Genomic DNA, 26,970 nt, shown 5'->3' with positions numbered 1-26,970 from the left:
AAAGCTATAGAATTCAGGTGCATAAAATCAACAAAAAATGAAGTGAATGCTGACATTCAGAGCCATCTTCAAAATCATAACATAAAAGCAACCTGGCAAAGCCATCATAAACACAAGACACTGGATGCCATTTCTGGCACTGTTGGCCATGCTTCTTTTGATATCTGGCGGTTGCTGCCCCAACTATAGCTGTGATCACCACCAAACTGGATTTTTAATTCTTTTTACCTCTTTGCATCACTATTGTTGGTAGGTGGAATAATGCTCCCTCAAATATGTTCATACCCTAATCCCCAGAACCAGTAAATATATTACATTTTTTGGCAAGGCAAGGATCAATTAAGGTTGCAGCAGGCATTAAGGTTGCTTACCAACTGACCTTGAAATGGGGAGAGTAGCTTGGAGTATCCATTTGGGCCCAGTGCAATCATTTGGTTCCTTAAAAGTGAAATAGGAAGACAGAAGAGCCAATGTCAGAATGAGACAATGTGAGAAAGACTTGACCAAATATTTCTGGCTTTGATGTTGCAACTGGCTCATGGACCAAGGAAGCTGGGCAGCCTCTAGAAGCTGGAAAAGGGAACACACAGTTTCTCCCTAGTGTCTCTAGAAAGGAAGACAATCTTGTTTGACACTTGAATTTGAGTCCAGTAAGACTCAGTTTAGACTTTTGATGTTCAGAAGTGTAAGACAAGAAATCTGTGTGGTTTTAAGTCACTAAACTTATGGTAACTTGCTACAGCAGTAATATGAAGTGAATACAATTATCCCCAGATTGAGACCTTCAGGTGTGTGTCTCTAATTTGCCAAGCTCAGGTCACATGGCCACTTGCCTACACCCTAACTCAAGAGAGGTTAGGAAAGCAACTGTCTATGGCCTCTAACCTCAACCAAGACTCATCTAACTGTAACTTCCCTGCAATGAGATAGGGCTTTAGATACTTGGTAGCAAATAAATGAACAAATAGGCAAACAAGTAATTTTAACTCTAGTGTGTTCATTAAACTGAGTATTGGGATCAATAACACACAATAAGTTAGAGCTATATATAATGAAATGAACTACTCTCTGTGATACATTAAGTTACAAATACAGGAGGCAGAACATTGTGTTCCAGATATCTTTCTTGGTCTAAAATAAAACTCCAAGTATCTAATTTATTAATTCATACTATTGATTTGAGTTCTCTCTCTCTCTCTCTATACATATATATATATATTTGTGTGTGTGTATACATATATGTATGTGTATATATATGTATATGTAGAGAGAGATACATATGCATATATATGCAGTATCTCAGGTTCTCATCATTTCTTGTGGTGAGAATACTTACTCTCTTCGCAATTTTCAAAAATATAATACGTTGTTATTGACTGTGGTCACCACGTTTCACAATAGATCTCTTGAGCTTATAACTTCTCTCTTACTGCAATTTTGTATCCATAGACTAAAATCTCCCAACCCCATCCCACCTTCTGCCCTTGGTAACCACCATTCTATTCTTCATCAATGAATTCCTTTTAGATTCCACATAGAAGTGAGATCATGTGGTACTTGTCAATTTTTCTTAATATATTTCAACAGACCCATATTACAATTACTTTCTGATAAACTATCAACATCTTCCTCCCTTATTATTCCCAGTTTGGGAACACCTTGATTTACTGTGTTACCATTTCCAGGGATTGATCCTTTCAAACAGAATGCCCTCAGTGTCCAGTATGTCCCACAGGGGTTCCTGCAAATATGATCTAAAAATCTGCAGGATTCCTCACTGAGCATTATCTCCAGTCTGAATATATGTTATATTATTTTATATTCTTAAAAATTATTGCATTATTAATCTATAGAGTTAGAATTCAATATACTTTTTCAAGATTACTGGAGTTCCTTAATGTAGACATGCATTTTTTAAATCTTTGAAAAGTGACAAAAAAACAGGAGAATTTTAATATGATATTTTATTATGGGTGTCTGTAAGGAAAAAAAAGATCAACAACCACATACAAGCTTACAAAGTTAAATTTCAACACATTCTCTATGCTAGTGTGACAAAAGCAGCCCCATAATTTGGTTTTTATTGTTGACCTTTACAGGATGAAGGAGGAGAATCCCCTGTGGCATGCCAATGAATCTTTCTGATGGGAGACATGTACAGATTTTGTGCATTTATGTTCTGAATGCAAGTCAACAATTCTGATCTAGAGTTTAAAAGTGAAAGTACATTAGCACCATAACATGCGTCTTTAAAGCCTTCCCAAATATTAGTAATCTTGACCAGCAATGACAAGAAAAAAGAGGAGCACCTTTACAAGCAGTTGATATCCAATATTAAAATAATTGTGGCTTTAAAAATATTTCTTTAAATTCTTGCACTACACTTGTCTTTTTAAACCAATCTTCCAGGAGATTAATCAATGAAATTTATAAGTTTTATCAACTTATAAAATTTTTTTTCATCTTCTGGGACTCATAGAATACAATCTGTGTTTCTGACCAGTTGAGGTAGTTAAAATAGGGAGGGCTTTTCTAATTTCGTATTTGACTATTTCAGAAAGAAAGGTTATCTTTTACTGGTGAGCACAGTCATTGCTCTGCAGATGGGCTAGGATTCAAAGAATATAACACAGTGTTGTTATCGTAAAGAGTGTTGAAGTTTATTTATTATAGCACCATTGAGACATTTTGAAATTGGAATTGGTAAAAAAATAAAACAAAAAGCATTTGAATTGTATTTGGTGGAACAGCAAAAAAAAAGAAGTTTCATTTTTCTTTGTCAAATTATACTCTTTCCAAACATTTTGGAAATAAATAACTGGAATTTTGTCGGTCACTTGCACTGGTTGACAAGATTAGAACAAGAGGAACACATATGGAGTTAAATTTTTTTTTGTTGGGATTTCAGATAGAGTTTGGTTTATAAAAAGCAAACAGGGCCAACGTCCACACCAAATTCTTGATCAGGACCACCAATGTCATAGGGTGCAATATCTACAATAGGTAGTCTCACAGCCTTGCGTGTTCGATATTCAAAGACTGTTTTGCTCCATTCCCCAGTGTGTTTCTGTAAAAAAGGACAAAATGTACATGATCATGACATTACAATTACTTAGACAACTCTGACTGAACAAGTTAAAAAAAAAACTTTTTACTCTAAAGAAGCATTCATCGTGCCATGTTATTATTCATATATATGAGACCTGCTCTACTTCAAAGCTGTAATCTTCTTAGTTGATAAACAATATTCTTAAACAAATGCCTTGTAAGGATTCTTAGTAAATGCAGCAGGGCAATTGCTATAGACCAGTGCATCCTCAGGAGGCCTGGTTCCGGCCATTGCTAACAGGTTTATAAATGGTTTATTAAAAAGAAGATAGGTCTCTCACAATGAAATTCGCTAATATTAGAAGTGAGTTTTCCCTTTGTTCACAAATAACAATAACAAATGAGAGATTTGAAGTTAACCTTTAAAATTTTAAAAAACAGATATTTCAGACTGAGTTAATGTGACAGGTATTATTCAAAACATATAGTAACTATCCCAATTATCTGATAAAGTTTGCATTATGGATTTAAATTTTAAATGCTTTTATTTCAAATGGTTTTCATCTGGAGGCTAAGATCCATTTTGTTGCATTTAACATTCCCTGCAATGAATCAGTAGATGCAATGTATGTAATTCATACCAAATGCTATCTTTATTTCATCCTATTAATTTTATTTCTTCTATTCAAAATAATTTGCATGATTAAACTAAAATGCTGACTGCTTTATGATCTATATTGAGAAAAATGTTTCCTACCGTGCAACCATCCTCCAGAACTGTGTAGGTGAATTTGCTATTTCCTTCAGCCTTGAATTCACCTTCATTTGACCCCATCAGCTTCAGGGCCTTCTTTACATTTCCACTGGCCTGATCCATATATGCAATGCTATTTTTGCAGTGATATGTGATGTTCTGGGAAGCTCGGCTGGAGAGAAGTCGAAGGAATGCCAGCTGCACATCAAGGACATCTTCAGGAAGTTCAGGATTGCCGTAGCTAAACTGTAATAGGGAACAAATAAAACAGATCAAACATTTCGGTTGCAACTGCACGCAAGGGATTCATGTAGTATGTGTATGCATATTGTAATATGGGCTGTTTATATATTTTATGTACGAGTATTTTATGTGTGAAAATATTTTTATTGCATGCCATCACTTTCAGTAGCAAAAACTGCAATTATGTTTGTACCAACCTAGTAACTTTGCTTTGTGATGAACATATAGGAAGAATACAAAGGATATAGAGGTGACTTATTTAAAAAAAGGTATATCCTTTCCTACCTGAAAACCACCATCCATGGACTCTCCAAACCAAACGTGTTTCTTCTCAGCACTAGAATCTGTCCACCAGTGTTTCCGTGGAACATTCAAAGGATTGGCACTTATGCATGTTTCCCCAGTTTCCATATTACAGAATACCTTGATAGCATCCAATTTGCATCCTTGGTTAGGGTCAACCCAGTATTCTCCTGAATAGTCACAAAAAAGAATGGGAATTGGTTATAAAATCCAGTAATAAAGTGATTTTGTTTGTTTACCTGTAAAGGCATTCGTAATGTTGCCTGCTAATGTGTCTGCATTTTATGTATAGAATGATGGAGAAGCTTTTTGATTGAAATCGCTGAGGTAAAAGAGTTAGCTATGACTATAGAAAGCACTGAAATAAAATGCAACATCTTGGTTTCTAATAAGGATGATACACTAAGCTAAGACCTTTTGATTGCTGTATAATATTTGCAAAAGTCTCTCCTTTAAAAAAAGATGATTATTACATGTAATCTTGCTTAATAATATAAGCTGGTTGTCTAACCCAGATTTATTCCAATAGTTCTAAAGCTGAAGTCCCTATGAGTGATGCTTGTCTCCTATTTTAAGTAATTTCTAGAAATGACTCCTAGCAAAGGCAGTGTTCCATGTCAAGATATTTGAAAACTTGAAATAATTTTGCTTTTCAGAAATATTTAACCCAATATATGCAAAACCTTAAACTATTACAATATTCTATTTAATTTTATACAGTATTCTGAAATTTTTCACTTGTTTAATTTGAAAATTTTAATAATTAGATTCATTGCAATAAGTAAATATTACAATAATCAGATTATAATTGTCTGCATCAAATTATGTATATTTAATCCTGAGAAAAAAATGATATATGTTACTTTATACTCAAATAACTTACGATTTATACTACAACTTCTACAAAAATGTCTTTATATTTTTCCGTATTTGGCATGATCTGAAGTTATGTTATATTTTACATCTGCAAAGTTTACTCTTTTATATCAAGCAGTTTCAATTCAGTTAACTTTCTTAAAGTACTATTTCAGCTTTCCATTGAAAGTAGATGTTTTTTCGTTCCCATTCTAATCTAAGCAGCTTTCTCTGTAATTCTGTTGCCATGAAGATGAAAGACTACCAAACATACCACTCTTGAGTTCAGGATGGCAGAATTTCAGGTCTCTGCAGTTTCTAGCAGGGTTTTTACGAGAACCATCAGGACTAATGAGGCTTTCTATTTGTCCATTAACAGACTTGAGTGAAGTCATAATCTCATCGGTGTTGATTTTGAAATCCATTGGTTCATCTCCATAATACGGGGCAAAACCGCCAGCTTTTTCACCTCCAATCCCAGCAATGGCAGCGGCTCCAACACCACCACAGCAAGGACCAGGGGCACCAGGAGGTCCAGGAGGGCCTGGTTGCCCTGGGTGGCCTGGGGAGCCCTAGAATGAGTAAAACATGGATCATTGAGGTATGCACGTTCAGTCGCCACTCTAAGAATACATTGCTAGTCCAAGAAAATGCCTTAAAAATAATTCATTCTTTGTGTCATCAGAATTATTTTACTAAAGATTTATTTGGGTGCATTTAGGGTCACGTGATCACGGATTTATAATAACTACAATTCATTATCAAGAAAGATATTGTTCCACTATGTAAGAATCAGTAGTGTCAGAGCACAAGTTTTCTCTATCATTCTTCCTTCTGGATGACTCATGTAAGCAAACACCTGTGAGCTACAATTCCAATATTGACATGACAGAGGGAAGTGTAATTTGTTGGGATAATTGTTTTTATTTCATTTACCCAAAGGCATGGAATAGAAAGTATTAGGAATGATAGTATCATTAACAAAATAGTAACCATGGAAGCTGTTTGAGAAGTAAAATGCCCTACATAAACGCAGATAATTATGAATGTTGTAATTCTGAGATCTCTAGTGTGATAGCAATGTGGACAGGGTTTATTTGGTTAATTGGGCAGATGTCATTATTCTGATACGATGGATACCTGATCAAATTTTTTAAAAGATATTTTTCTCCTGTTATAGTGTGGTAGAAACATTTTTAATGTGATGGAGAATGTCTTAAAGTCATTGTTCAGTTTCTAAATTGAGTGGATGCATTGCGTCTCTCTATTTCAATTTAAAGATAATGCGCTGTGTTTCTGAAAATTGGAAGATTGTAGCAAATTAAATACACATACGTATAAGTGATGTCTTACCTCAGATCCTCTTTCACCTCTGTTACCTCGAGGCCCTGGTGGTCCAATGGGACCTGGATGTCCACTGGTTCCATCTTTGCCAGGAGGTCCACTGGGTCCAACAGGTCCCTAAGAAAGTATCATGACATCACAATGCCAGAATATCTTTCTGAAATGCAGACATCTGAAACATGTGGACCTGTAATATCTTTCTGTGCTACTTACTCTGGGGCCTGCAGGTCCTGGACTGCCGATTGCACCCTGCTGACCAGCAGGGCCCTGGAAAGAAATCAAGTGTACATAGGAGTGAAGGCCTTAAAAAGCACTGGGAAACTGTACATTCAAGATCAGATCAAGAAACATGGGGATCATGATGAAATTTTTTTTCTTTCTTTAATCTTCCCATTGTGTCATGCTGATTGTTGTTTCAAATTAGCCTTCAAATCCATTTCTCATCTCTTCTAGTACATATTTTTAGAGATGGAAAGCTTTCTTCTCTTAATCTCTAAAATTTGTATACATTGAAGGGATTTTCGAACAAAATGAATGCACTTACTGGAGAACCTGGGGCACCTGGATTACCAGGGAATCCTCGATGTCCTTTGATGCCAGCAGCTCCACGTTCACCTGTTTCACCTTTGTCACCACGTGGGCCTTGAGGACCCTTTAGAAACATATTTTGAATTGAAGTCATATACACACATACATATTGGAAAAATAAAATAGAATTTATAATAATTAAATATATTTTATGGCTTTCTATCAGCTAAAAATTCCCCCATCAACAGACACTTCAGATAGGAAATGAGATTTGTTTTTGTGGTTGTTTTAATTTGGGACTGATCATTGCATGGATCCCTAACAACTGATGTTTCTATCCTTGGCTCCAAAGAACTTTTAGATCCTGAACTGCTTTCCATATCATTGTCATTAAAGGAAAGTTTATATTTGTTCTATCTATCTATCTATCTATCTATCTATCTATCTATCTATCTATCTATCAATCATCTATAGATAGATAGAACAAATATTTTATTTTCCAGCGTGTTCAGGAAAAAAGAATGAATATCTATATATATATATTCTTTTTTCCTGAACACGCTGGAAAATAAAATATTTCCTACACTGTGGAATGAGTTTAAAAAAGAACAAAACAAAATAAAACCAAAAAATGACAAAACTTACAGGAGCACCTCGGGAACCAGCAGGACCAGGAGCACCAGCAGGGCCAGCAGGGCCCTAAGATGAAAACATTTAATTGAGAAAACATACACGGAATTAGTTTTATGTGTTGACACAATTTTGTTTTCAAAAGTAAATAATTTCATTATAATAGAATTATAGTATGCATGCAATTATTGGAAGTTAATATTGTTTTTGCCTTCAAAGTGCTAAAGCCCTGTTTACAGCTTTCTCAGGGGATCTAAACAGAAAAGTTGGGCAAGAGCCCTGTTAACTTGGCCTTGCATTTACCCAGCATATAGATAGTTGGTCTGATTAATATGATTTCGGGTTTCAGTAATGAATTCTTTATTGACTACTGCCAAGTACTTCTGGTATTGATTTATTCACACATTTGTCTAAGGAACAACTAGCATTAAAACTGTAAAACGAATGACAGTGGATATTTTGGTTGGCAGATCTGACATTCTATCTTCTACCTACAAATGTCTTTATTGAAGGAAATAGACAAACAAGAGAGATGCTGCTTCTAGGAACTCACACTTTCTCCTCTGTCACCACTCTTTCCAGCTGGACCGACAGGACCAGGTGGGCCTGGATGACCAGGAGCGCCAGGGGCACCAGGAGAGCCATTTTCACCACGATCACCCTGTGAACAAATTCATAGGTGCAAAATAAACATGATGATCACTTATTTTGATAACACAAATCAATTGCACATGTGTTTATTATACCTTGCCACCAGGAGATCCATCTCGGCCTGGAAGACCATCTGATCCAGGGTTTCCCTGATTAAAAAATGAGAAAGGAAATAAAATTTCTTGAAACCTTCCAAATGCCATTTCATCCATGCATTCTCAGCAGGGCAATATAATTCTCAAGGGGGTTAAAATTGGTTCTTGGGGGTAAGAAATCTTAGATATTACAAAGCAGTGTGGCCCTTCAAAGGGTCACAATGTCCAAACAGATAGTGTATTCATGGAGGAGAGGTGATTAGAAAAATGATATCCAAAAAGAGTCTTTACAGACCACTAATAAATAAAAGTTTAAGAAATAGTGATCTAAACTGTTAGTGGAAATCTACAGTTTAATTAGTTTGCTTTAATCATTCCACATTGTATACATATATTAAAACATCACATTGTACCTTATAAATGTATACAATTATGATTTAATTATAAATAATATTAATTTTAAATTCTTTAAAAATAATAAAAGACTAACCATAGATAACTGAAGAATATTTTCACTCAGAAAACATGTCAATTGTGGTTCTCCCCACTAATTTTTTTCCTAATTTAGTTAGAGATAATATTTTCTCCACAAATGATTATTCATTGGGTAAATACTAATGAACAAGAGCTTTTAAGTCTATCCTAAATTGTAATGAAAGAATTTCTGTTATTAGAGATAGAAGAACTTTGCTATGTGGCCATATTTACACTCTTAGACATTAAAGCTCAATTTCACCTTTGCTGAAATAAATTATCAAATTCTACCTGGCTGGTTGAATAAAAACTGCTACTCACATCTCTTCCAGGTTCACCAGCTGTACCAGCCAGACCAGGAAGACCCTGGGGTCCAGGGGGACCACGTTCTCCACTGAGACCGTTAGCTCCTGGTTTCCCACTTTCACCCTGTATACAAAGGAATGAAAAACATTTTGTTTTAACTTAAGAAATCAGTTAAAATGGTGTTATCAGATATCTTTATTTTCAGGTAAAAAACTTATTTTATTTAATCTTCATTGAATTTTAAAATTAAAACTATGCCTGCTATGGGAAAAAATATGGGGGAGCAAGCTTCTTGCATTTTCTAACTTGCTCAGTGACTTTGGATGGCAAAGGGCTGAATAATTACATTGATTATCTAATTCAGAATACTGTACATTCTAATCTGAGATGAATACATAAACATGATTAGTATAGGGAAAAAAAATAATGAGCCATCATGAAACTAGAGGTTTATGGTGATCCTTAAAATTAGGTTATTTGTCTCTATCTGAAGAATATACACTTACCAGAAATATCATATCAATTGAACACACTTAAATATGAAATATTAATTTTATGACAATATTACATAACATTTTGTTGAAAGAAGTACTTAAAGTGCCATAATACGAGCCCTAATAAAAACGCAATTTTATTACCCTGTTTACCAAACGAATGTTTTAGATGCTAAGCACTAGAATGTTATAGGAATATAATACTAGTGAAAGAGAGTCAGGAGTGCAAGATGACTTGAATGGATGGATAACTAGCATTAATGAAAGACTTTCCAAGATCTATAAGCTAACACTATTTCCCCCTTCAAAACTGACAGTCAACAAATTGAAGAATATTCACGAGTTTCCTAAAAGAGGTGTTTGAGATGGCAATATTGTTTTCATCATATTAATTTATTTGTGTTTATATTCAAGGTTGGTCTATGATATGCCCTGTTTTGTGTTCTGGAGCCATTTATTAAAATTTATGCTTTTAAAAATCTAAAAATAAAAAAAAATTATCTCCTGGCTAATTTACTCCAGTGACAGAAAAACTTTTCATCCTTGATATGGTTAAGTGATCTCTGAAAGCTACCAAAGGAAGGAAGAGTGTAGTGGAAAATGACTATACTCACCTTGACACCCTGAGGGCCAGGGCTTCCCCTAGGACCCGGCATGCCTGGTGGTCCTGCAAGACCCCGTGCTCCAGTGATCCCAGCAATCCCAAGTGGGCCTGGAGCTCCCTAATACAGATAATGAAGACTTAGCTCATCTTTATGTGACAGTGTTTTTCTCTAATCGATTTGTGATAAAAATCAAAATAGTACAATCAATTTAAAAAAATGAAGTTACTTACTGGGGGGCCCTGGGCACCAGGTGATCCCTTCTCTCCTGGTTGGCCAGCATCACCTTTTGGTCCAGACACTCCAGGGCTGCCAGGAGCACCAGTGTTACCCGCAGGACCTGCGGGCCCATCCTTGCCTGGAGAACCGCTGGGACCTGGGGGTCCTGGGTTACCCTACAAATAATTGTTTGAAATTTGAATATTTATAATAAAAAGTGCATTTTTTCTTTCTTTTTTTACTTACTTCAAATAATTTTATTTGAGACTTACTAGAGAAATAAGTAGCAATGTGTAAGTTTCTCATCCTATACATACATGAATGCTCTTTCTGAAGTGTGTGATGAGAAAAGACTTTAACAATTACTTACATTACTACCAGGAGGACCAGGAAGACCACGAGCACCAGGGAAGCCAGCAGCACCCTGTGAAATGGTAATATATTTTTGAATTTCAAAAGTAGAACAAATAAGTATACAACAAACAAAAAGTATAATGTGTGATCTGCATTGTACCTGAAAGTCATTTATGGTTTGTGTTTCCCCTTGGAATTTACATATAACTCATGTATGAATGAGCAATTACAATTTTTACATTCTCTTTATGGAACTAGTGTCTCAAATGCAGCTTTTATAAAGGTTGATATCAATTAATGCTTTTCAATAATAGTTAAGAGGATCAATACTTACGGGTCCACCAGGACTGCCACGATCACCTTTGACACCTTGGGGACCAGGAGGACCCTATATGAAATGGAAGGAAGTTATGTAAGAATAGCACCAAAATCAAAATTTGGGAAAAGCATTAAGCCTTTGAAAACCAGGAACTCTATGAAGAGGTTAAAATAACTTTTAGACTGCTGGTGCTGAGATTCATACTTGGACTACATTCATATAAAGATTATATTCTTGCCACTATGACATGCTATCTCAGTATAAAATATTAAATTACTGATAAACCTCCATGTTTTTCCATTAGAACACTTAGGACTTACAGAGGGGGGAGAGGGAGAGAGAGAGGAAGAGATAGACAGATAGATCAATAGATAGATAGATGATAGATAGATAGAGAAAGAGGAGGGAACTTACAGCAGGTCCAGAACCTCCAGGGGGTCCTGCAACTCCAGGAGGGCCTCCTTCACCTTTCTCACCCGGAGCCCCTCTTTCTCCTTTACCACCAGGTTCACCATTCTGTCCCTACATGCAACAACAACAGCAATCTCTCAGCTGACACTCTTTATGATACACTTGGCTTATTATTATTTCTCTTCAGAATATAGAATTCTTCAGATGGAAGGAGTTGAAATAAAATTTAAAAACAAGGCTTTCTGAAGACATGACAAAATGAAGCCAATCAAAATATTTTCATGATCAAAGAACATGACCACGAAAGCATAAACTGTACATTATTTGCCATTAGGGAGGGAGGAAGTGTCTCTAAGGATTAAACATTTGAAAATCAGCACCAGTAAATTTTTTTGAGAAAGACTGGATTTAAGAAAAAATTTTAATTAGTACCATCTTATAATGGAAGAATTTACAAAAATTCAGAGTGCTTTTAAATCCATGATACTGCTTTAGTTCATTACCCAGTCATAAAAGCAGGACAGGTGTTTTTATTTCCATCTTTCAAAGAGCGACAATAGGGGTAAAGTAAAACGAAATAGGGATACAATAATCCTATAGGGAATGAGCAGCTAAAATGAGACTAGAAACCAAACTTGACTATACTTCTGTAATTTTTCAGCAAGATAGAGATCCTGGGCTATGGGACATGTATGTATAAATATTCACACTTACAGGAGCACCAGGGAAACCAGCAGGTCCTGGAGGGCCAGTTTCACCTCTCTCACCCTGAAGAGAAAAATATCCTCCTTAGTCACAGTGAAGTGTGCGTCATCTCCTTTAGGCAGGAAATGTCATCTTATCATCTTATCTTTTCTTTCCTTTAAGCAGGAAATGTGCAGAGTAGCCAATAAACTTCTGAAGACTTTGCCACTTCTCAATAAAATTAGGAGTGGAAAATACCAGAACCATTGATTCCTTCTGCCTCCTACTGTGATATTATTTGCAAGAAAAATAGTTTGAGAATTTTAAAGTATTAACACATTTATATATATAGATATTTATGTATTTCAATATATGGTAGAGGCTTAACTGAAAAATTAACTGATTTATTTTTAAAAACCATTTACTAAATATCTTTCCAGAGTCTTAAATCCTGAAGGTCAAGAATTTTAAATCTAGAAGGAGTCTCAGGCAAAGATTCTATAGGCTTAAGAAATATCTAATTACAAACATATACTACTTGTGCAATTCATGTATTTTTTCCAAAGTTATTTAGGAAAGAAATCCTGATTTAAAATGGTCTCCTGTGAATGTTAGATTTAAGAAATTTAACATTCCCTTGCATGCTATATGGTTCCTTATATGGTTTTTGAAGATAATATCTCCAAATTGAGGCTCAGGGAACTGGGGGCAAAACTGCCAAAAAGGGAAGCATAAGTAGCTACTGTCTGTATGGGGTTAAAAAGTATGTTGAGAATGTCTTTAACACTTACAGGGCTACCACGAGGTCCAGCTATACCTGGAAGTCCGGGGGCACCACCTTCACCCTGGAAAAAGAGAAGCCATGTCACTGTCTTGCATCCAAAAGAGAGAGACATTTTCTTTTTATTTCCAGATAGTACTAAGGGTTACCTTATCTCCAGGCTGGCCAGCTGGGCCAGGAGGACCAATAGGGCCAGTAGGACCCTAGAGGAAATAAAAATATTTTTTAATTTTGAAGATACAAATATCATTTTTTGCATTAATCAAACAGAAAGTATATAGACATAGATACCCAATAAACTAGATAACATACTTTTTAAAAATTTTTATGGCTTGAATGCTATGCTTTTCACTCAATGTGTAAATACTGCAGAGCTCAGTAAACACAAACCTCTTTGGGAATAACTCTGGGAGAAAATAGGATTCAGCAATAGTTTATTGATTCATTTATCTTTATCTCCATTGTGGAAGATAAATAGGATGTCATGTAAGATCTTACAGTAATGTCTTTTTAAATTAAAGTACATTTCTTTATTCAATTGCTTGATAATTTAAATGTTTTCTCAAAGTCTCATTGTACATATTAAATTTTTCAACTTGAAATTTTCAAATAGTAGTTTTACTTATATTACAAAAGTGAAGTATTGAGCACTTTTTTTACCTGAATGACGGCTTATCTACTTAGTCTGTCAAAAGTGAAGCATTTATGAATTTCTTTAAGGCAACTATTATATAAATTTATTAAAAGACTTAATTATAATCATATTTAGGAGATGTTTTTTGTTTTGTTTTTGACTTTTAGTTTGAATTATAGATTCATAGGATGCTGCAAAGGAATACACAGGGAAATTCTGTGCACCTTTCTCCCAGCGTCCCCTGATGTTAACATCTTACATAACTATAATATAATATCAAAACTAGGAAATTGACATTGATACCATCCATAGAGCGTGTTCAGATTTCACCAGTGATACACACACTCATTTATGTGTGTGTATATGTAGCTCTATAGAATTTTATCCCATGTGTAGATGTGCCTGACTACCACCTCAATCAAGATACTCAAATGTGCAATCACCATAAGACTCCCTTGTGTCATGTCTCCATAGCCACATCCATCTCTCTCTTTCTCATTCTTAACTCCTAGCAAACACTAATCTGTTCTACATCTCCACAAGGAAGTTATTTTGCAAATATTGTAGGAATGGAATCATGCAGTATGTATCCCTTGGAGACTGAATTTTCTTCACTGAGTATGTTGTCCTTGAGGTTTGTATAATTTGCTGTGTGTACAGCGTCAATTGTTCATTCCTTTTTGTTGCTAAATACTATACAATTTTTAAATATTAAGTCTATTAATGAGGAGTACTTACTATATTGAATTTTGATGACTTTTAGTTTCTTAATGAGCAGCATTGATTATCTTAAATTTCAGTGATTATCTCAGATTTTAGTGACTCACAAATGCTAGTTTGTGACCTTTATCATACTCTTGAGGCTTTTTCATTCTTTAGTCACTGTAGATCTATCAAGTAGCCATAGATATAGACCACAAATTTAATTATAAATCAAGTCATTCGGGTCTTTAGGTGGTAAACTATCTAATTTCTCTTGAGTAGTTTTTGGAAAAAATTAAAGTTGAAGTGCAGGACTGTCCCATATGACATATAGATAAGGCCTGCTTCTCCTCACTGGGAATACTTACCCTTGGACCATCTTTCCCTGGGACACCATCAGCACCTGGACCGCCTGGTTCACCCTGTCAAATAAAAGCCAATGTCATCAGATTCAAAGTATCTTCAGTGAAAATCAGCCAAGAAGAGGAGTAACTCTCAGGATTTGTAGGGATATATATTGGGTGTTCTAATTCATTGTTGCTTTAGGAATCCATCTCAAATTTCACTTACTATAAAATGATAACATTAATTTTGAAAATACAGTCGATTACTTTCCAGGAGTGTTGCTTTTTTTAAAACCTACAATGACTGATTTATTGAACAATTAAGAGAAAACAAGTCAACACCTTGTCACCCTTTGGACCAGGACTTCCAAGACCTCCTCTTTCTCCAGGCATTCCTTGCAGACCAGGAGTACCAGCAGCACCAGGTGGCCCAGGAGGACCAGCAGCACCCTGAAAATAAGTGAGAAATAATAAATGATCAGAAGGAAATCAAATGCATTTTTTAAACCTAGGTGAATGGAATGCTGTGGAGTTACCTTTCCTCCTTCGGGACCAGGGGGACCAGCTCCACCTCTAAGTCCTGGGGCCCCTGCCAATCCAGGAGGTCCACGTTCACCAGGGGCACCAGCATCACCCTGTGACAAAAATATGTAAATAACCATATTAGACAACCCAAAGCTAAAAACAAAGCACCTTAACTTGCATCATTTTGAATCAGGCCACTAGGTTATTATATTGTGAACAATCTGGAAATTTGTATACTTAAAAATAGTTGAACAGCTGGGTGGGAACTAGAAGCTTAAAAGAGTGTCTAAAATAAAACTTGGATACTTAGTCTGGTTAAGTGTGAGCTGTCATTGAAATACTTATTATTTTATTCACAAGAGCAACATTTTAAACTTCTTTTACCAAAACAGTTTTCCTACATAGAATCAACATATTGGCAATATTTTTCCATTTGAAATTTTAAGCCCATATTTGATTCTGTAGTGATTATGAATGTGAGAGAATTGGACCTTCCAGATTAAAGCAAATTTAATGTATTGAAAATGTCTTGAGTTTCTCTAAGTGTACTTACCAAACATTTGCAATGATGCTCTTTTAAAGAAAGAGTATTTTGGCTTGATATACTAAAAATATACTACTAATCAATTGCTCTATAACCTGCTGAAGAAGGTAGAGAATAAATTGAAATACTACCTTGCCTCCTGGAGCTCCAGGTGCACCGGCATCACCCTTTGGACCCTGGGAGATTGGCATTATATGATTAGGCCCATATCAGAGTGCATTTTATGTAAATATAAGCAAATATGTAAATATAAGCAAATATGTAAATATAAGCAAAATACACATTTGTCATGTTGGCATACTGTATAATTTTTCAAATCTTGAAACTATGAACTCTCTATTTTATGGTAAAATTCAAACTCTATATAACAGTTATCTTTTAAATAATTTGTCTTTGTTTTGATAATATTTCAAAACTAAATGTTAAATCTCAAATATCATGGCATAAGGAAATTAAGAAGTTAATAGTTGACAAACAAACAGTATGTATTCTTTTTGTTTCTGAGTTTTGAATAATGAAACGTAACTTACTGGTTCCCCAGGTTTTCCATTTTCTCCTGGAGGACCACCTGTACCAGGCAAGCCCTAGAAAGAATCATATTTGTATTAGGTAATTACCTCAAACATGGCTTACAGAAAAACTTCTCATATGTACACATGTTTCTGCAAGATATTAAAAAAAAAGTTTCAGTGGTCTTGTAGGGGTAGAAACGTTGTACCACTCAAAATCCAGTGACACATACGTGATAATCATATTTTACAAACCCATGTTCATCTCTCTCTGTTCTTTCAATTGCTGCACATAAAAATGTATTGACCAGCATGGCAGGATAGACTTGGCTATATGGATTTATGTTATAATAAAAATAAGTGTAAGCAAATAGAATTATTTGAGTTTCATTAATTCTTTTAAATAACTTATTAATGTGCTCTGGAACGGACATGGAAGATATGCCTATCTATTAACATTGCCTAAAATTTTATTTCCAGATGAAAGACAGAATCACAAGTTAAGCTTCAGATAAATTATAATCTATTAGGGACACAAAAAAATTTGACAGTCAGATATGCCGTGACATTTAAATAACAAGTACTTACTTGTAATCCTTGTGGACCAGGGGGTCCTGTGTCTCCTTTGTCACCACCAGGCCCCTAGAAAAGTATAATGATACACTCTGTTATAAACATCCTTTTATATTTAGTCTACAGTATCCATTTCAACAGGTCTGTTGCTTAATTATAAAAGTAGTGATGTGAAGAAAAGGGAGGACCTGGACCCAAAGCACACATGTACACTCCAAACTCAATGCTAGCATTTAGCTAGATAACTAGGTCAGCAAGTTTCATCATTGCTTTGGTAAACTATAACAACATAGTGTCAGAGATATGTAATTTTTGAAGCATTCTTCCTGCCCCACCTCCACCCTATTTTCATCTCCAATTTTATATGAGTGAACTTACAGTAGGCCCTGGGGGTCCCTGAGGTCCAGTTTCACCATTCTTTCCAGGAGGACCCTAAAAACAAGAACAGTTAGGGAAGTAGAAATAATACAGATTACAGAGAGAAGTCAGAAGGTTGGAGATGAACGCATCTATTCGAAGGCTAGAAATAAATTGAGGAAAGCTACGTACCTGAGGGCCAGGTCCTCCAGGGCCACCTCGTTCTCCATTCTTACCAGGAGCACCCTAAAGAAGAAGTGGTCGGTATTTACTAATCCTCAAAGGGCAATAACTAATCATATTATTGTCTCATATATATATATATATGTCTCATATATATATATGTCTCATATATATATGTCTCATATATATATGTCTCATATATATGTCTCATATATATGTCTCATATATATATATATATGTCTCATATATATATATCTCATATATATGTCTCATATATATGTCTCATATATATGTCTCATATATATGTCTCATATATATGTCTCATATATATATATATATGTCTCATATATATATATATGTCTCATATACATATATATATGTCTCATATACATATATATATATATATATATATATATATACACACATACATATTTTTGAGACTGAGTCTTGCTCTGTCGCCCAGGCTGGAGTGCAGTGGCGCAATCTTGGCTCACTGTAACCTCTGCCCCCCGGGTTCTAGTGATTCTCTTGCCTCAGCCTCCTGGGTAGCTAGGATTACAGGCACATGCCACCATGCCTGGCTAATTTTTGTATTTTTAGTGGAGACAGGGTTTCACCATGTTGGCAAGGCTGGTCTAGAACTCCTGACCTCAGGTGATCTGCCTGCCTTGGCCTCCCAGAGTGCTGGGATTACAGGCGTGAGTCAGCGCACCCAGCCTGTTTCATATTTTTTATCTGCCTGCTCCATACACACATACAACCATAACCAATTATATATTTAGCTCCCTTCCTACATGCAATTTGATTTTCATATACTCCTCCATGCTTTGAAGAGGAGACTGAGTTTTGACCATTTCTTTACTCCATATGGAAAATAAAAGCCTTCCAGTCAAATATTTATTGAAGAAATTAATGAAGGAACTCACATCGTTTCCTTTAGGACCGGGGAAGCCCATGACACCGGGCTGACCTCGGGGACCAGATGGCCCAGGAGGACCTGGTCGACCACTTTCTCCTTGACTTCCCTAATAAGAAAAAATTACATTAAGAAAGGTTTGATAAAGATAAGATTAAAGCATGCTATATATATAGTATGTGTGTGTGTGTGTATATGTATATACATATACATATATATATACATACACACACTCAAGGATAGGCCAACATATACATTCCATTTTAACTGGCCTTTTAAAATGAGATTTTAAAAATGTACATACGGGAGGCCCTGGTTTCCCATCACTTCCTGGTCCTCCTGGACTTCCGGGCATGCCCTGAAGTAAAGAAGTCAGTTGTTAGGTGATTTAAAATGAAATAATAAAAAATTACAACATACACTATTTGTATGATTTTGATATTTTCACTTACATGTGAAGCCTCAGATTTGCACATCTTTTTTCCTGTCTATAAAGTATCTAAGGCAAGTGTTCTGTCTTCTCTTCTCCTTGAACTATCTCGGCTTAAGTTTACTTAAAAGAATTTTGTTTTGTTTGGGGCCTTACAAAATATGTAATCTGATTGATTTAAGTTGCTTTTGATCTGTCTTCATTTGTCTTGCCTTTCTTCTGTCTAAATTAAAGTGTCATTCAAACAAATGTTTCTCTGTACCCTCATTCCTGGACCTCCAGGGACACCATCTCTGCCAGGTTCTCCAGCAGCTCCTCTGGGCCCTGCAGGGCCTGGAGCACCACGCTCTCCAGCAGGACCCTAAGTAGTGAAAGAAATTTAAAAAAAATTAAAATAGCCTTCACTAACCTAGATAGCAACAATATTTTGGTTACAAATAGAGGACGTCATTTGAACTTTTAAAAAGAGTTCGTGTGTTGCTGAAACATTTATACATAAAATCAGTTATCTTAGCTTGGATTGCCATATTGAAAAAATTTTGAAGCAACTTTGTGAACATCACATGCTTAATAAAACAGTATTCACTGTGCTTAAAAATATAATTATGTGCAGCTAAAGTCAAATATCTTAATGATATGAAATCATATTTGGATGTAACCTTAGAGTTTTCAAAGACTTTTCAGGCATTTTAGTTTACTGTACTCTTGCAACGATGCTCAGATAAATGCTTTCCAATTAACAGATAAGTAAAGGATTCTCATAGAGGGTAAGTAAGTGGCTTTAGTTACAAAGCCAGGAAAGTTGTTGAACAGAGGATGCATTACACTAGGAATTCTTTTTAACTCTAATATATATTTTTCAGATATTTAGGTTTTCATGAATGAGAAATTGTATACAAGAACTACCCATTTGTGGTGCTAGCATTTAGGAACATAGAAACTAAAGTTATCTACCTTTTCTCCTGGGATGCCATTTGGTCCAGCAGGTCCTCGGAACCCAGGGGCACCCTGAAAATAATGGAAGACAAGTATTTCAGTCCAAAGGATTTCAATTCTTTTTCATAATTCTTGAGTGGCAAATATTTTTATGTCATAGAATGCTTTCAACAATATTTTCCAGTGAACACTCAACTTAAGAAAAATTGGCTGTCTCACCCTGAAGGTAGTTTTATTCAGATGACAGTGATGCTGCTTTTCTTTTAGATGCCCCATGGAAAACGTACCCTTTCTCCTGCAGCTCCTGGAAGCCCATTTGCACCAGGTTCTCCAGGTGATCCATCCTTGCCATCTTCGCCTTTAGCTCCTGGAACACCTGGAATACCAGCCTCACCCTGAAAAAAAAAAAAAGATGGTAAAATAAAGAAATTATGACTGAATTTAGTTCAAAGTTTTTACCTGTTTACTTTCTAATTATGTTGCATTTTTTCAAGAAATAACCAGATCTGTTGCAGTAAAACTTACGCGTTCACCACGTGGTCCGGGCTCTCCTTTGGCACCATTCTTACCAGGCTCACCCTGAAGTATAACAAAGTCTTGGTTGAAAAACAGGGAGGATTCGACTAACAAATCATCACCAGTAACACATAATTCAGTTATAAGTTATAAGACAAGAGTGAAGTCAATATAAATTCAACTGAACAGGAGCAAAATTTTGCTATTAATTTTTTGTTGATGGAATTAAACTATACCTTTCAGTCAACAGAGAAAAAACAAGGCAACTTACTGCACCACCTCGCAGTCCAGGAGCACCATTAGCACCGGCTGGTCCTGGAGGACCCCGGGCTCCCATCAGTCCAGGAGCTCCAGGAATGCCAGCGGGACCCTAAGAACAAACCAAAGACACTATATTAGCCAAACTTGAATGTTCTTTTATGAATATCTCACTTAAATATCACAAATCTATTGTCATGCAAAATGCAAAAGAAGCCAGTAATGTGTGGATGAGATAAGGGTGAGGAGTGGGGACAGCTTACCATTTCACCTTTACCACCAGGACTACCATTAATCCCAGGAGGGCCCTAAGTATACAAAAAACAGATAATGTATTAATAGTAATGCAAATAGATCGTATATATTTGAAGTTGTTTGTGTGAAAATAAATGTATTGGTGAGTGTTATGCTTTGTAGAGATTAAGTGAATCCTCCAACTATAACACAACATACGAAATGTGGTCAAAAGAATCATCATTATCTAAATAAATTAGAAATAATATGTACTTGGTATAAATTATTAAATGATACATAAATAGAAGAGATTTTGAATTTGGTTCTTCTCTGAATTTTTATGATTGGTGATTAGCTTGGGGCACATTCTTGAAAGCATCAGAAAACTAGTCTATACTCTATTCTTTTATATAAACATAAAAAATCATGAATTCTGGAATAGTGCAACAGTCAAAAACTATCATTTTTACTACTAATCAAATCAGTATGTGTCACAGGAGGATCATTTTAGAGCACTAAGCAACAATTTTTTCAAAGTAATTTTCACTGATAGCCATATTGAAGCACATGCTTTCATGGAGTAAGCATGAAATTATGCTTACTCCCTCTCAACTATGATACTTACAGGAGGACCTTGAGCACCAGCGTGTCCCTGAGGTCCAGGTTCTCCTCTTTGTCCAGGGACACCATTTGAACCAGGAGACCCTGCAGGTCCAACTTCACCCTAATGGTAAAACCTTATGTAGTCAGTTTCTCTTACCACTTCTACTCACTTAGCCACTTCACCCTTCAGTCCTGTTTAAACACATCTCCCAAAGGTTGGAGTAGTGGGACTCTATACTGCGGGTAAAGCAAGGAATCATTAATTCGTAAAGGCAGAGAAAAATGTAACTATGTGTGTGTGATTGCATTATCAGTTTCCTAGAAAGAGTCTGGGGAAAAAAAGAAGGTAGCAGAAGAAATATCAAGATAGTTGAATACTAGGGACAACACCTCTTTTAGAATCAAGAATAGGGCTTTAAAGACATGTATATATAAAAGCTATCCATTTGACTGATTAAAAAAATCAGTTGCAAGAAGCAATCTAATGCTTTTGTCTTGCCTCCAAGATATTTTTATACCCTTCTATAGAAACACATGTTTACCTTAGCACCAGGGGATCCAGGGAATCCGGCAGTTCCAGGAGGACCAGGAGGGCCCTGAAAAAATTAAATACAATTTCAAGAGCTCTTTTTCAACTAAATGAAAGCTGACATACTAGTAAATAAGTGAACACATATAAAGTAAAGAAGATATTTATGCAGATAAAAATGATATTCATCTTTTATGTATATTACGTACAGAAACAATGTGGTAAAATAAGAAAAGAGTGAAATCTGAAGCTAGAAATTCTTGGTTTCTCCCTACTTTGCCATGAATTCTGTGACTTAGTGCAGGCTACTTTTCCCTGGGCTTTTGTACTCCAATTCACAAAATGGAGGTAACATCTATTTTATCCATTTTGTAGGACTCTTTAAAGTGCCATGTCTTACATAGGATATTAACTAACATTGGGAGCACCATTCAAATGTTAGCAGTTGATCAAGCAGAATGAGTGTCAGAACCTAGATTTTGTTTATGGGCTCAGTGTCAGTTTTAATCACAGGAGTGTATATACAATATTAAGTATTGGGGCTACAATATTTTTGCACTTTTTAAATTGTAAAAATGGTCAACAGAGATGCTAATGTGTATATTAGAGATATACATATGCATATATATATACCTAAGAGTATATACATATATAAAATATTAAATAATCCACAATCCATAACTTCTCATTACCCTACAACACATAAGAGATAGAAAGTTACTTACTGGTTGACCATCACTGCCTCGAGCACCGTCATTACCCCGAGCACCCTAAAAAGAGAAGTTTACATCAAATATCCTTTTAATTCTGAATGGCTGGTCATGAGTAATATTTTGACCAAAATTCTGACTCAAGTGAGTTGAGTTTTCTTCAAGTACATTAAAATCTGCTTAATAATTATATATTTTAAAGTCAATTATTACAATTCTGATATCTACAGCAACAATCAAATGTAGAAGGATTGCAGTCTGTGTTTTCAGGACTGAATGCAGATATAATGGCTCAAATGACATATGAAAAGTTAACACAAAAATTCTCAATAGAGATAATAATTGTAAAACAATTATTCATTTCCTTTTAACTATAGCCAAAACTTTATCACAGTATCTTTGAGTATAATTTTGTAGGAAGGTCTTTTTCCTAACATGTTTTTACAGCCTGAAACTTTACTGAGGCTGTAAAAATCTGTCACTTTGGGTTGTAATTGTGTGATGTTAGCAGCAATACTCACTGCAGCCCCAGGAAGTCCTGGCCGTCCTCGCTCACCAGGAGCCCCTCTTGGACCCTACAGAGTAAAATTGAAATATGGTCTTACTCTAATCTTGACATGTGTGAGAACAGTCGGGTGGGAGCAAAGCCAGTTTTAGGTAACAATGAGGTTAATAATAAAACTGAAAATTATACGTAAGAAACATAATTACCATGGGTCCAGGAGCTCCATTTTCACCTGGAAGACCATTTTCACCCTAGATACATATAAAATATGTTACTATTTTACATAAGAGGAAGAAAATGTTACAGATTTTTAAATACAGAATATTATGGAAAAGTTTATAGAGCCTAGAAAAAAGATATACATTTTAACAATATTAATTTTCTGTTAGTATTTTATTTACCAGAAATCTCAATTTCTGTATTTAAAAACTTAAAGACTAAAGCGAAGTAATTGATAAGTTATACTAAGATGCTCAACTATTTCTAATCTAGACTCTTCAAGTTGTCATTTTTCATGGAAGTGTTAATAGAATATCTGAATTAGTTACCATTATTCACACCTAATAGGTAAAATTCAGGTAAATTTCAGAAAACAAGTTAAGGCTCACAATATGAATCTTATATGTAGCTTTAATATTTAATGAATTTACTTATGAAAATATGATTTTTGTTGTGATTTACCTTTAATCCAGGAGCACCTGTTTCACCCTTTTCTCCATTTCGTCCATCGAAGCCCTAGGAAATGTATAAAAACAGCAAAATTATTAAAATCTGTTAATAATCTAGAATGATTGATAAAGTTTACATGGTATTTTTATAATTGGTCTTCATAACACTACTTGCAAAATTAGCTTAAATAATTTAAAACTTGTTTAAAGGGGTTGAAGATATTTCATACTGATTTTACAACAGGAAAACATGAACTAACTAGAAAGTGCAATTTAGTCTGATAAGAAAGTTGCCTTAACTATAGAGTAGCAAACATGAGTTTCATAGATTTTATTATAATTAAGTTGATAGGTTGTAGGCACAGTTGGTTGAACGTACGAAATATTTTGCATAGAATAAAGTTGTTCAACTCAATCTATAAATCATATTGTCAATAAAAAACATAATTCACAAAATGTTTTTATTTTTCTGATAGTGGTAGTAAGAAAACGATATTTTTCAAGAGTACTTCATACACTAGAAATCAACTCCTTTATTTTGCAAAAAATGACTAGTTTGGTCAACAAACAAACTTGGTAGACTTAAAAATATCAAATTAATTAATTGTCAGAATCATATTTTTTGGCACATAATTGTCCAGTAAAATTGGTTAGGCAAGTAAACATAGCCCAGTGGAATACTTTGTAAACAACTTAGAAACTCTACTTACTCTGTGTCCTTTCATACCAGGGAATCCAGGTATCCCAGCTGGACCTTTGATACCCTAAAAATAATGAATGAAAAAATATTAATGAACCTTCAAATAGAATCACAATCTAGTAGTAAAACACTTTCTGTTTTTAAGTTTAATTCCATTGAATTACGTAATAGTTTTCAAGCTAAGATTATTCCAATTAATTTATTAGATGCTGAAGACTCACTGGAGGTCCAGGCAATCCTCGCTCTCCAGGTCGTCCGGGTCTACCTGATTCTCCCTAGGTAGAGAAATAAAGAATACGTAGGTGCTCATGTATGAGAAAATACATTGTAGCCAATAAGCAAAATGGTTACTTTGCATTTTTCTCACAAAGGACTAATTAAAATGGTTACACAAAATGTATACTTGAGATCAGCTTTCTTGGTAGAAGGCATGAGGAAGACCTTTCCCACTTTGATATAAGCTTATAAAGAGATAATGCAGGTGCTTCTAATCACTGAAATAACATAACCCAGTGAAAAGAATTTGCCATTGGAGATTAAGAGGGAAAGAGGGAATGCCATTGAATTGAAGGTATCTATAACTTCTCAAGTTCATTAAATAGTGGTATCAATTTCATCATTACAAGAGGCAGGCAGAGACACCTATTTCTCCTCCAGTTAAATGATATATTCAATGGATGAGTCTTCTCCGCAGTCAAAAAGCACTTTAAGGATTTTATTTTGGAATTCAACAAATGATATATATAGGTACGCAAATACTGTATAGCTACTCAAAAATTAGTATTAACTAAAATGTTGTTAAGACAACAATATTTTGAATAACATTTTTTTTTCTTCTGGGATTCTGACATAAAGCATATACTGTTTAGAATACACCAAGTTAAATTTTGCTGTATTCTTATTTAAGTTTTAAAAACTTACATCTTTTCCAGCAGGACCAGATGGACCTATAGCACCAGGAGGTCCTGGAGGGCCCTGAAAATAAGGAAATAAAAAATGAATAGATTTGTAAATTTTTCTGTTACAATTTATTATTACACAGTGTATGTATTCCTGGAAGGAACCTCCTTTTAGAAAATACTTTTAATGTTTCTGATAATGAAAATGATACTTACTGAGTTAATATTATACCTCTATTATATCAACTTACTGTTAATAAAAATTAAAAGCATCATATATTACGTGTGTGTATTTATAAATCCAAATGCATTTCTACACGTTTAGGAATATTAAATATATCTAAATATAAAGGTATTTCTAAATTTCATGAAATGTTGTATTTAAACTATTTTACTTGCTTATTTACAGAGCATATCCTTCTAAAGGACTAAGATTATGTTTATTTCTACTAAGATATATGTATATGTATATTTACATATGTAAATATATATAACTATATTTATCAGTAGATTAGATATGAGTGAACTGAGTGTTTACAGACAAATGAAATCTATATTTAATATATACAGAATTTTTATCAGCTCTGGGAAGTGGACTATTTTGATGGCTAATGATGAGGGAATTCCTTTATTAACTAGTGTCTCTAAGATAGCTAACAATTGAAAGAGTCCAAAAGACTCAATAAAATGCTATTCGTTATTTACAAACTTAAGGGTAAATTTAATCTTCATTCTGTAAAGACCTGTACTTGTTTTAGAAAACAAAGGTAGGTTCCATATGGAATTATCAACTTACTAAATATAAATTTAATTGTTACTTACTGCAGGACCGGCTTGCCCAGGTTCACCAGGGGGTCCTTGGTATCCTGGAGATCCCTAGTGAGTAGAATATGTAAATAATTTTAAAGTAACAAAATCTTCATATAATTCATTTACATCTTGACAGTAAGAAATCAGGATTGTGAATGTAATCAGCAAATTTTACTCCAGTTTATAAATATTGAGACCAAATTATTTTTAGATCAGAATGAAGTTAATGTATTTCATTCCATTCATTGCAATCCATCAAAACTGAATGGTTTTGAACTAAAAGTCATATTACATGCAAATTAATGTGGTTTAATTTTACCAAGATTTCAATTGCTAATAACTGTTGGTGGAAAGGAATTAAATATGGAATTCCATCTTTGAAGCCTTAATCAGTTTCTTGGTTATGATTTCTCTAGTTAACTGGGATTATGCATGCTGGAATGGCTGTATTACAGCAGAATATATATTAATTTGATTTTTCTAAAAATGAGGAAGAAAACACCACCAATGGCTATACTTACAGGGGAACCAGGATGACCAGATGTACCAGGGGGACCGGGAGGGCCTGGGGGGCCCTGGAATGTGAATTTGAATGAAAAACAAAATAAATGAATGCAAAATACACTTTATCCATGCTTCAAAGCAATGACACTCGCATTGTTAAAACTATGAACAACTATATCTCATCTTTTGATAACTTTTTGATAACTATTCATGAGATCTATAATGAAGATCTTAGCAAGCAAACATTACTGTAATGAAATTCTCACAGATTCTATATAAATTATTA

General features: G+C 34.8%; 1 protein-coding gene across 1 annotated transcript in view; it reads right to left on the bottom strand.

Annotated features, from left to right (window-relative positions):
• Nucleotides 1-2,635: 2,635 nt before the first annotated feature.
• COL3A1 (collagen type III alpha 1 chain) overlaps nucleotides 2,636-26,970 on the bottom strand; it is a 37,912-nt gene continuing 13,577 nt past the window's right edge. Inside the window, exons 6-51 of the mRNA XM_004032945.5 lie at nucleotides 26,702-26,755; nucleotides 26,193-26,246; nucleotides 25,393-25,446; nucleotides 24,693-24,746; nucleotides 24,482-24,535; nucleotides 23,785-23,838; nucleotides 23,310-23,354; nucleotides 23,120-23,173; nucleotides 22,614-22,658; nucleotides 21,902-21,955; nucleotides 21,382-21,480; nucleotides 20,786-20,830; nucleotides 20,536-20,634; nucleotides 20,274-20,327; nucleotides 20,036-20,143; nucleotides 19,767-19,820; nucleotides 19,075-19,173; nucleotides 18,687-18,740; nucleotides 18,393-18,491; nucleotides 17,476-17,529; nucleotides 17,305-17,358; nucleotides 16,942-16,995; nucleotides 16,375-16,428; nucleotides 15,976-16,020; nucleotides 15,312-15,410; nucleotides 15,118-15,225; nucleotides 14,800-14,853; nucleotides 13,245-13,298; nucleotides 13,106-13,159; nucleotides 12,345-12,398; nucleotides 11,634-11,741; nucleotides 11,235-11,288; nucleotides 10,917-10,970; nucleotides 10,561-10,722; nucleotides 10,340-10,447; nucleotides 9,247-9,354; nucleotides 8,452-8,505; nucleotides 8,259-8,366; nucleotides 7,721-7,774; nucleotides 7,092-7,199; nucleotides 6,761-6,814; nucleotides 6,557-6,664; nucleotides 5,478-5,775; nucleotides 4,331-4,518; nucleotides 3,806-4,048; nucleotides 2,636-3,067 (exon numbers count right to left, since the gene is read on the bottom strand). Of these exons, the coding sequence (XP_004032993.1) occupies nucleotides 2,921-3,067; nucleotides 3,806-4,048; nucleotides 4,331-4,518; nucleotides 5,478-5,775; nucleotides 6,557-6,664; nucleotides 6,761-6,814; nucleotides 7,092-7,199; nucleotides 7,721-7,774; nucleotides 8,259-8,366; nucleotides 8,452-8,505; nucleotides 9,247-9,354; nucleotides 10,340-10,447; nucleotides 10,561-10,722; nucleotides 10,917-10,970; nucleotides 11,235-11,288; nucleotides 11,634-11,741; nucleotides 12,345-12,398; nucleotides 13,106-13,159; nucleotides 13,245-13,298; nucleotides 14,800-14,853; nucleotides 15,118-15,225; nucleotides 15,312-15,410; nucleotides 15,976-16,020; nucleotides 16,375-16,428; nucleotides 16,942-16,995; nucleotides 17,305-17,358; nucleotides 17,476-17,529; nucleotides 18,393-18,491; nucleotides 18,687-18,740; nucleotides 19,075-19,173; nucleotides 19,767-19,820; nucleotides 20,036-20,143; nucleotides 20,274-20,327; nucleotides 20,536-20,634; nucleotides 20,786-20,830; nucleotides 21,382-21,480; nucleotides 21,902-21,955; nucleotides 22,614-22,658; nucleotides 23,120-23,173; nucleotides 23,310-23,354; nucleotides 23,785-23,838; nucleotides 24,482-24,535; nucleotides 24,693-24,746; nucleotides 25,393-25,446; nucleotides 26,193-26,246; nucleotides 26,702-26,755 (3,873 nt within the window). The 3' untranslated portion in view covers nucleotides 2,636-2,920. The remainder of the gene's footprint in view (nucleotides 3,068-3,805; nucleotides 4,049-4,330; nucleotides 4,519-5,477; nucleotides 5,776-6,556; nucleotides 6,665-6,760; nucleotides 6,815-7,091; nucleotides 7,200-7,720; nucleotides 7,775-8,258; nucleotides 8,367-8,451; nucleotides 8,506-9,246; nucleotides 9,355-10,339; nucleotides 10,448-10,560; nucleotides 10,723-10,916; nucleotides 10,971-11,234; nucleotides 11,289-11,633; nucleotides 11,742-12,344; nucleotides 12,399-13,105; nucleotides 13,160-13,244; nucleotides 13,299-14,799; nucleotides 14,854-15,117; nucleotides 15,226-15,311; nucleotides 15,411-15,975; nucleotides 16,021-16,374; nucleotides 16,429-16,941; nucleotides 16,996-17,304; nucleotides 17,359-17,475; nucleotides 17,530-18,392; nucleotides 18,492-18,686; nucleotides 18,741-19,074; nucleotides 19,174-19,766; nucleotides 19,821-20,035; nucleotides 20,144-20,273; nucleotides 20,328-20,535; nucleotides 20,635-20,785; nucleotides 20,831-21,381; nucleotides 21,481-21,901; nucleotides 21,956-22,613; nucleotides 22,659-23,119; nucleotides 23,174-23,309; nucleotides 23,355-23,784; nucleotides 23,839-24,481; nucleotides 24,536-24,692; nucleotides 24,747-25,392; nucleotides 25,447-26,192; nucleotides 26,247-26,701; nucleotides 26,756-26,970) is intronic.

This window comes from Gorilla gorilla, chromosome 11 (assembly GCF_029281585.2).
Source record: "Gorilla gorilla gorilla isolate KB3781 chromosome 11, NHGRI_mGorGor1-v2.1_pri, whole genome shotgun sequence".
Classification (NCBI taxonomy): Eukaryota; Metazoa; Chordata; class Mammalia; order Primates; family Hominidae; genus Gorilla; species Gorilla gorilla.
Note: the sequence above shows the minus strand (reverse complement) of the source record. Positions and strands in the feature narration are given on the sequence as shown.